Here is a 10,385-nt window from a genome sequence, read left to right on the forward strand (position 1 = left end):
CCTCCCATGAAGATGCTGGGAGAAGAGTAGCAAACACTGTTTACCGTAAACCATCCCTCCAGCCCACCCCAGTATTTTTACACTATTATTTATATCCCCAGAGCAGGGACAACTTCATAGCACCTCGGTCTAACAGCGCCCTGAGCACAGAATGTTTTCGGCACCTATAAAAACCGACATCTGGACACCAGAGTGGAATCTGTGGGCCAGTGAGCAGCATTCTGCGCTCGCACCACCAGGGGGCAGTAGGGCACTGGCCTCCAGGCCCGGGTCAGCAGCCAATCCAGAACAAGGAGACCAGAGTGCATTTTGAATTCCAACATTCCGGTGCGATCCGCTAATCCGCTGGTAGCTTTCCCAAGCGTCCTTCACCTGTCAGCCACCGCCCCACCCAGACTAAGGAAGACCCAGTAGAAAACAACTTGCACTAAAGCCTAGGAAGAGAAAGGAGGACTTTATTTTATGTTTCACTCACAGGTTTTGCGGGTGGTGGTCTGTTTTCCGGGGAAGACTGAACAATTTTATGGAGAAAGCTGGTTAATTCCGTAGTCAGTATCAAGGATGGGCTGGATTTCAAGTTGCCATTAAAGAAAGATGGCCCTTCCCTCTTTAGGCCTTCTGGTGATCTGGAGAGTTACTCTACCCTGGATTCCAAAGAGTAAGTTACTTCTGGCTGCAGGTCCCAACCTTCACAGACCTCAGGGTCTGCGCTCCTACAAGGAAAAGGGGAAGAGAAAGAACACCCTCAGGGAGAGTTTGGCCTCCAGGCCCCCATCTCCTCTTCACTGTCTAGATTGCATCTGGGACTTTTGAGTTTGGGCCAGAGTGGGGTTACAGGGGACCAGGATTCACCTTCTCCCTCCACCCTAATGCCCAGGCGCTTCAAGGAGGGGTGGGAGAGCGACAAGCATTGGAAAGGGAGGCTCCCACCTTCTCCAGGCCGTTCTCTGAGGCCCGTCTCCGCGGGGGCCAGATCACCGCCAACTTTCCATCTCCCCTGCTCGCTGTGGGGGAAGGAACGCTCAGCCGCGGCTGCCCCTCCTCTTGCCAGCTGGAGGACGGCCGCACCCCTTAAACACATACAGGTGTGCACCCCTCCTTCCCATGGAGGCCTCCACCCATTTCTGGGGACCCAGGAACAGGAGTGAGGCAAATTCAGGGTAGATAGGAACCCGAAAAGTACAGAGGACCCAAGAACGCCAGAAGCCAAGACAGGTTCCAAGACAAGGTCTGATGGATCCGGGGATCCTCACTCCAGGTGTGGAAGTGAAGAACAGAAGGTGAACCCCCAGAAGAATAGTTAAGGGTCTGCAAGCCTACAGATGAAGGACCACTGGAGCTGGAGACAGCCTGAGCTCTAGGGCCCAGGGGGACCGCTTACGGGTGAGGCTCGGCGCTGGCTCCCCGACCTCGGCGGCCCCGTAGATGCTGCGCCGCTGCAACTGCAGCTCCCGTTCGCGCTCGCGCACCCGGCGCACCTCCTGCTCCAGCAGCGACGGGGCAACGAGAGGCGGCAACTGCCCCAGCACTGGACAGCCGTCCTGAACGGCGGGGTACAGCCGGCCTCCGGCCTCCGGCAGCCGCTGCAAGCCCGCGCCGTCCTCCGCCGCAGCCTCAAAGAAGCGCTTGAGTTCGTCCAGCGGCTGCGGCCGCCGCCGGGCGCTGGGCTCCGGAACCGCAGGGCTCGCCAGCGCCGCCTGCCTGTGAGCCTCGCGTTCGATGTCCCGTTGCATCTTTGCGCCCGCCCGAGCGCGCTCCAGGGCGCGCGGCAGCGGGGTACCGGAGCCCGGCCGGCTGAGCACCGGCCGCACACGCAACTCGATGAGTTCCTCGCCCGCGCGACCCGGACTCAGACCCCGGCTCCGGCGCAGGCTCTCCTCGCGCTCGCAACTGCGGCGGATTTCGCGCTGGATGGGCGTCTCCATCTGCAATTCTGCAGGCGCCGGTTTGGATGCCGCGGGCCTCGATGGAAAACACACCTGGAGTCCTCTGAGCCAAGACAGGGACACAACTGCCCCAGTACCTCAGCTATCCGAGGGCCAGGCGGCCCAGCCGCAGACCGCCCGGGCGCTCCCGTGACCTGCTCAACTGGCCCCTGCAGGACCTGGCTATCTAGCTCCGGGGTCTCCAAGTCCTCCTCTCCAGAGGTTTCCAGGATCTCACTGCCTTCCCCTGTGCCCTGGCTCTGAGGCTCCCGGAACATGTATTCTTAAGCTTCAGGCGACCCCAGGACTCCGCACTCGTACACCCGGGAACATGGATGTTCGGAATTAGGCGCACTTTGAAATTTTCAAAGTGTTCTCAGAGCCGGATTGAGATGCCCAGATAGGTAGGACACAGTGCCCTGCGGAGTACCTGTGGTTGCAGCCGCCGCCCGAGGTTCTAAGGCGTCACCAGCACTCTTCTTTGACCCGCCTCTGGCCTCCAGGAACGTCCCCTGGGGGCAGGGCTGGGTACCGCCCCCGGCACCTGCTAGCTGGATTCCAGTGGCCCTGGACCCGCCCTGTGGGCCAGGGCACCTCCGCTGGACTCCGGATTCCCGCCACCTGAGCCCACGGGTTGAGTGAAAGGATGGCTTCTTCGGAACGGGCTTCCCTGAACTTTCTACGGGGGCTGGGGGGGGGGTCGCCCTTTCCCTCTAGTACCACACTGGCATTTTAGGGTCTTTTGTTTGTTTGTTTGTTTTGTTTTGTTTTTATCACTTTCCGGAGACCTGACCTCTAGTGGAGCGCCGCGCTGATCGTTGAACCACAGCCTCCTTACAGAGTTTCCCTGGTCGTCTTTCGCTGACCTCACTAGTCTAGCTCAGCAGGTGCCAGCCCGCGGCCAGCGACACCTCCCACCCACTGTGGTCTCTGGGCCTTCTCTGCACACAGATCGCAGTGACAACACAGTTCCGGTCTGGCCCGAGGGGGCGCCCGGGGCTGCCGCACTGCGTGCTACTGCTGCCTCTGGCTGCTCAGCTCTACCTGGTTTGCTGCTGCTACTCAAAGCCCTGGAGCAGCTCTCCCAGCCCCCACCTTCCAGAAAAGCCCGCAAGGCGTTGGCGGCCAGGTGTCCAGCTAGAATGAGCGAGGGTTGAGAGTGCAGACACTACAGGACTTCCGGGCCTCAGCCGAGCAATTGCGGCTGGAAGCTTGGGCCAGGTTGCTAAGGAGGCCCAAGCTGGGGCACAGGAGCCACCGGGTTATCGGTAGGCAGCAGCGACCTTTGTCTGGTGCCGGATCTGTCTTCCAGGACAGGGTCGACGGACGATTCAGAGTGAGGGCTAACAACTCGTAGAGACATTTTCTACTCGCCCTTGTGGAAGCCGGATTTCACAAAACCCAGCCCACCCCGTGTCGTAGCATGCACAAAGCCCTGGGGTCCATCCCAGCTCTGCTATGATAGTGCATACCTAGAACCCCAACACTTGGGATAGATAGATAGATAGATAGATAGATAGATAGATAGATAGATAGATAGATAGTATAGGCAGGAGAATCAGAAGCTTATCCTTGACTACACAGTAAGTAAAACAGCCTGGGAAGCTGTTTTAACAAACACTTTGTGTCTATGAGGCATGGTGTATTTTATCACGTCACCTCATGGATGTGGCCTCTCTATCCAGCCCCTTGATGCCCAAGCAAGTGAGACTTCCTCATCAATATCTATGATGCTCCTTCGAAGACCCAGTCCGTCCCTGCCCTTTCCCACCTGGCTTCATCTGATTTGGACACCATTCCCTTCTCACACTCTGGTTCCATCCACCGATGGCTTCTACCAAGGTCATCGGGTGAGAGAGGTGGCAAACACGGTATTTCTCCTGTGATTCTCCCTCAGGCCCACTGGCTATCTCCAACTACACACCAAATGGTCTCTAGGGATGGGATAGCAACTGCATGCTACTAACCTAGGATACTATATTATATGAAAGGTGGGGGTCTGTAAACCGGTCCTTCTTTTAGCTCTGTAATTACTCTTTCTTTGGTTTTATTTATTTATTTATTTATTTATTTATTTATTTATTGGTTTTTTTTGAGACAGGGTTTCTCTGTGTAGCCCTGGCTGTCTTGGAACTTTTCTTTGGTTTTAGTTTTAGTTTTAGGGGTTTTTATAAATATGTGTGTGCACACAGATTTATCTGGATGACTGCTAATGCCTTTGTTACAGTTACAGTCATGAGCCACCTCGAGTGGGTACTGGCACCAAACCAGGATCTCTTAAGAGCAGTTTCTTTTTTAAAAATGTGTTTTATTTTTATGTATGTGTATTGTTCTTATATGTAGGTGCCTGTGGAGGCCAAAAGAGGGATACAGATCCAGATCCCCTGGAGCTAGAGTTACAGGTCATTGTATGTTGCCTGTCAGGTTCTGAGAATCCAATGCTCCTTCTTTGCAAGAGCAGTGAGCACTCTTAACCACTAAGCCAACTCACAGATGTTATTTTTGCTTTGGGATAGGGCCTTACTGTGTAGCTCTTGTTGGCTTGGCGCTCAACACGCATAGCCGGCTGGCTTTGAACTTACGGGGATCGGCAGAAACCTTCAGAGTGCCGGGATTAAAGGTCTATGCTGCCATACCCAGCTGCTGTTTGGTTTTGTGGTGTGACACTGTTCCTGGGGAGACACGAACAAACATTTACTCACCCCAGGTACAGAACTGGTGGCAGGCCAAAGTAAGGAGACCACTAAAGTCCAACTTGGTGAAACCAATACATTTTATTGGGGTTACTTACAGGAATATGGGTGAGGAGTTAGTTACAACAACAGAAATGACTCAAAGACAGCTGCATTACTGAAAAGCCTAACACAGCAATGGTGACAGCTCATAAAAACCGGGAACCTAGAGTGCAGGACTGGATGGTCACTATACAGCCTGCGTATTGGAAGGTCATTATCTAGCCTGCAGATTGGACTGTTTCTTTCAGGCAACTCAGTTCCTTGAGAGTGTCTCTCAGCAGTCCTGACTGCTGATATATTCTTGGGGAGTGGGGAGCCAAGTACTTGTGTTCAATTTCTGGAGGTTCTTGAAGTCTTTAAGTTGTTTACTTCTTGAGTTTTAGGAACTTCCTTCCAGAACAGAGTGTTTCATCTCCCAGCTATGCAATGTTTAAAAATCTGAAAACCCAGTTGCAGAGGTAGACAGATCTGTGAGTTTGAGGCCAGCCTGGTCTACAGAGTGAGTTCTAGGACAGCCAGGGCTATATAATGAGACTGTGACTCAAAAAAACAAACAACAAACAAAGACCAAAATCTAAGCAGGATGTGGTGATGAATGCCTTTAATTCCAGCACACAGAGGCAGGCAGATCTCTGTAAGTTTGAGGCCAGGCTGGAATAAATACATAGTGAGTTTCAGTAGAGCCAACTCTGCCTCAAAATCCAAATAAAATGGCAGGCAGAGGTGGCGCACACCTTTAATCTCAGCACTTGGGAGGCAAAGGCAGGTGGATCTCTGAGTTTGAGGCCAGTCTGGTCTATAGAGTGACTTCCAGGACAGCCAGGGCCACACAGAAAAACTCTTAGAAACACCAAACCAAATCAAACCAACCAACCACACCAATCCAAACAAAAACAAAAAACAGAACCCCAAACCCATTGAGAGCTATTGGAGAGGTACCTGAGTGGGTAAAGCATTTCTTTTGTAAGCAGGATGACCTGAGTTCAAATCTCCAAAACTCTCTTAATTATTTTTCTACTACTGAGACAGGGCACCATGACTAAAGCAACTTATAAAAGAAAGAATTCATGTGGGGCTTACAGTTTCAGAGGGTTAGTGTCTATGACCATCATGGCAGGGACCATGGTTGCAGGCAGGCATGCCACTAGGGAAGAAGAAGCTGAGAGCTCACATCTTGAAACACAACCAGATGCAGAGAGAGAAAGAGAGAGAGAGAGAGAGAGAGAGAGAGAGAGAGAGAGAGAGAGAACACTAACTGGGAATAGTATGGACATATGAAACCTCACATAGCCCAGCCACAGTGACACACCTCCTCCAACAAGGCCACACCCCCTCCAACAAGGCCACACCTCCTAATCCTTCCCAAGCAGGTCCACCAACTGGGGGGACCAGATATTCAAATATATAAGCCTATGGGAGCCATTCTTGTTCAAACACTCACTCACTGTAACTAAAAATTACTCTTCTTGGGAGACATATAAACATCACCCACCCCTTCCTTCTTTGTCCCAAGATAAACCAAAGTGTGATTCTACCAAAATTTATGCTGAGGAGCTAATGAGTTGATAAGACTTACTTACAGAGCAGTGAATGAGGAGTTAGGCCTGCATCCAGCATGGACGCCGCCTGTCCAATGGCTGAGTAGACGGGGTCCTCTCCCTTCATCCTTCCCCAGCTCTGTACTCCAGCCCCTCCCAGAGATCCAGAAGACACATGCAATCTGAGCAGAATTCACAGTCCTCAAGCCATCTGCCCCAGATGGACACTCAGATCCGTCGGAGTTTGCATAAGAGGACAGTCCTGTATAACACCCACACAGAGCCTGCTCATGGCAATGCAGGTCCATCACATCAGCGTTGCTATGGTGAGATGGGAGGGGTTTGAGGCCAGCTAGTCTGGAACATGCTGGCAGCAGACACAAAGTGATCCTGTCTCAAACAAGAGAACAGTCAAAGACCTACGCAGGAGATTGTTCTTGTACCTTGAGAGGCACACCATGGCTCTCAGACACATGAATGTGCTCATACATACATGTGCATGACACACACACACTCAGATTTTTTTTTTTTTTTTTTTTTTTTTTTTTGGTTTTTCGAGACAGGGTTTCTCTGTGTAGCCCTGGCTGTCCTGGACCTCACTCTGTAGACCAGGCTGGCTTCGAACTCAGAAATCCGCCTGCCTCTGCCTCCCAAGTGCTGGGATTAAAGGCATGCGCCACCACTGCCTGGCCCCTTTTTAAAAAGCAACTTAAGAGTCAAGGCAGTGTGTTCTCACTCATTTGTCACTTCTACTTAGGAGGCTGAGATGGGAGGATTGAGAGTTTCCAGGTCAACCTGGGCTACACTGTCTAAAACCAAACCAAAGCCCCAGGAATGGCTGTCCTCAGCCTCCTTCTGGACCATCTTTGAAGCCCACTGGTTCTGCCTGGAAGCGTATTCTCATCGTAGATGCTTCTTTCCACATGTGTCCCACCCCATTCCCTTGCACCCTGAAGGTGCCCATCAAACTTGAAATAAAAATCCAAATTCCAGACCCTGGGCCACATAGCCCTGCACACTTCTCAGGTGTCATGTTTTGACTGCAATCTATCCCAGCTTCCTGCTTCTCCCAGCACCTACCACCACCAGATACCTTGCCCCATGGTGCCTCTGTGTGGCTTCTCTCTGCTTCAAACAACTCCTCCTGTGGCTGCTTCCTGCTGCTCAGGTCTCAGGGGAAATGAAATTTGTTTAGGATATAACTAATATCTCAAATATTGAAAGATAATTGCCTTTGAATCTTCTCTGGAGCAATAACTACCCCAAAAATTTAAAGCTCATTGTATGAGAGCAAAGGTTCATAGTAAAACTCCTTCAGAGGGATCAGCTAATAAAATACCATCAATATACCATCAATATAATGAATAATATACATTGAAGGATTCAAACTCCTAACGTCTTGTACTGAAGCAGCAACAAATTTTTGACATAATGTAGGGCTGTTAGCCATTCCTTGAGGCAAAACTTTCCAATGGTATCGCTCTCTGAGCTCTCCAAAATTACAAGCAGGCACACCAAATGCAAACCTTTTACAGTCATGAAGTACAAAGGAATAGTATAAAAACAATCTTCCAAATCCATAATAATCCTATGTGCATTTCCTGGAATGGCAGCTGGAGCAGGCAAGCCAGGCTGCTCTGCCCCCACAAGTTCCAAAGCCTCATCAACTGTCGCAAACCCTGCAACAATCTCCACCTGCCAGATTTTTTTTTTTAAATTACAAATATGTGTGAGTTTGAATCTTGAGCTTGTGATCGAACTGCAATCTGCAGCCAATGGAACACTGGCAATTTAGCTATAATTTGTAAGTTTCCCTTGCAATACCAGAGCACAACCACGACTTTAGAAAGCAAAACACAAGCCGGGCAGTGGCACATGCCTTTAATCCCAGCACTTGGGAGGCAGAGGCAGGCGGATTTCTGAGTTCGAGGCCAGCCTGGTCTACAGAGTGAGTTCCAGGACAGCCAGGGCTACACAGAGAAACCCTGTCTCGAAAAAACAAACAAACAAACAAAAAAGAAAGAAAGAAAAGAAAGCAAAACACAACCTCCAATCTCTCCAAACAATCCAGTCTCTCCAAAATCAATACCAAGTACATCACCCCCATGCTTACAAAGTTTGTCTGCCAATTCCTGCACAGGAATGCACAATAGTGCAGTCTCCAATACCTCAGAGACATTGCCCTAAAATCCTACCTTTTATAAGTCTCATTTCGAGGGTAAGAATTATACAAAATACTATCCTAATTTAGAGGTATCTCAGAGACCTGTTTCCCTGGGTTGGCTCATGCCACATGTTGTTGTTCTGAATGACTCCAACGTTGAGTTACCAGTTTTAAGCCAACTTTCTGTTACCAATGTTACAAAATTTTAATCACACCCAATAATTTATAAGCCAATAATCGATACCCAAGACATGCAGAGCCTATTTATACATTTAAAACCAATAAGAGACAAACATGAAGTGGCCACACGCATCTTATACTTAGACTAGACAAAATCCTTACTTTTTCTAGCTGTAATTTCAAGAGAGGAGCATCTTGTTACCTGCTGAACCCAATAATCACAGTCACAGACATTTCTGTAGGAGAAACAGCGGTCAGCTCCTTACCATAGAAGCTAAGAAGCTGCCGGCCCCTTTAAGAATGGCCTTTACAGACAATGAACCCCTGGAGGGGCTTCTCCAGCTGTGCTAGACTCCGAAGGACAGGTGCAGGGCTCCAAAGGCCAATTGAAACCGCTGTTTACTTTTCTTTGTTTCTTTTTTCTTTGAAACTAGTTAAAAACTAAATCAAGGGGTGACCAACCAGCAGATAAAGTTTTAACCGTTTTTTTTTCTTTTGAAAATGAAACATAGAGCAACATTCAAGCAACGAAACAAAAACACAGATATAAACTGACACACATGGACAGACTGGTACACCAAGGACAGACAATAGAGAGGGAAGAGGACTAGATGTCCCAAAGGGACCCAGATATCCTACCTAAGGGACCCAGATATCCTACCTAAGGGACCCAGAACTAAGCATTTCTCCAGTAGGAGCCAGAGAGACAGGATGCCTCCTGGCCTCCTCCTGTCTCTAGGAGAGCTCTCAGACAGCTCATGTTCATTTTCCTTCTCTTTCTTCAAAGCATCCCCAGATAGTCGGTGAGGACTGCTCTTCTCAAACCCATTCTCTCTCATGTCTAGGGTATAAACTGTTAGGGTCCAAAGACTAAAAGCATCTATGAGAATTACTTTCGCTTCTCTAGATTTTAGCATAGCTCGAAACACATACACAAAACCACATTTTACCATTTACCTTGTTCTTCTACAAGGTTTATCCACCACTGACCCAAATCGTCTTCACTTTCCTTCTCGAGGTGTCCTTCGCTGTACCCCGTTTACTGGAGCTCCAAGGTTGAGGTGCCATCTGACCAAGCCAGCTCAATCAGCAGGTTCTCCAGGGCAGGATGGAGGATTAAAAAGAAAAAGGACAATTAGACAATGCTGTAGCATGACCACAGCCAGTTCTGACGCTGAGGCAGGTTTATTTTTTTTCCCAATCTGCTTCTATATCATTTTAATTACATTCAAGTAATAAGGTCAGTTCTAGATTGAGGAACAATCAATACAATAAACACAAATAGTCAAGGAACAAGCAAGGCAATAAACAAAGTCCCAAGCTCACAAGTTTCTAAGAGCTTATCAGGATGACCAAGGTCTCTGAGCCTACTTCCCTGTCCTAGCCTAAAGTCACATTCCTGCCTGAAGCTTACTTCTTTGTTCTAGCCTAAAATTTAGATTCCTGTCTGAACTTACTTCCCTGTTCTAGCCTAAAATTAGACTCCTGCCTGAACTTACTTCCTAGTCACGGTCCATTGTCAAATTCCTGCCTGAAGCCCACTTCCTTGTCATGGCCCAATGTCAAATTCCTGCCAAGAGGCCCCAAAAAGCATTCCATACATAAGAAAAAAAAAAAGCAGACCAACCCACACAGTGGAATATTATTTACCCATAAAGAGAAACAAAAGCACTGATTGCCATAATGTGGCTAAGCTGAGGACAGGACAGCCACTTACGGGCACACAGTCTTACAAGCTCAGTGCTCAGGAGATGGAGGCAGGAGGTCAGATCTTCAAGCTCCTCCCCCACTGCACAGTGTCTTTGAAGCCATTTTAGAATACGTGAGACCTTGCCCCACCCGT

The 10,385-nt window shown here is 49.4% G+C and overlaps 1 protein-coding gene across 2 annotated transcripts; it reads right to left on the reverse strand.

Annotated features, from left to right (window-relative positions):
• Positions 1-435: 435 nt before the first annotated feature.
• Misp3 (MISP family member 3) lies at positions 436-2,386 on the reverse strand. Of its 2 annotated transcripts, XM_034522988.2 has the most exons (3): positions 1,382-2,386; positions 931-1,004; positions 436-713 (listed from the first exon to the last, which is right to left on the reverse strand). In XM_034522988.2, the coding sequence occupies exons 1-3, from the start codon at positions 1,923-1,925 to the stop codon at positions 699-701; spliced, it is 633 nt and encodes a 210-aa protein (XP_034378879.1). In that variant the 5' UTR covers positions 1,926-2,386; the 3' UTR covers positions 436-698. The 2 variants fall into 2 exon arrangements, with proteins under 2 accessions (XP_034378879.1, XP_076771604.1); XM_076915489.1 differs by lacking the exon at positions 931-1,004.
• Positions 2,387-10,385: the final 7,999 nt, after the last annotated feature.

This window comes from Arvicanthis niloticus, chromosome 18 (assembly GCF_011762505.2).
Source record: "Arvicanthis niloticus isolate mArvNil1 chromosome 18, mArvNil1.pat.X, whole genome shotgun sequence".
NCBI lineage: Eukaryota > Metazoa > Chordata > Mammalia > Rodentia > Muridae > Arvicanthis > Arvicanthis niloticus.

Excerpts from the sequence above, each read along its gene's own strand:
- Misp3 (XM_034522988.2), bottom strand. The coding sequence starts at position 1,925 with ATGGAGACGCCCATCCAGCGCGAAATCCGCCGCAGTTGCGAGCGCGAG. Across the intron at positions 1,005-1,381 it reads GCCAGCGCCGAGCCTCACCC|CGAGCAGGGGAGATGGAAAG; the intron begins GTAAGCGGTCCC and ends CTTCCCCCACAG.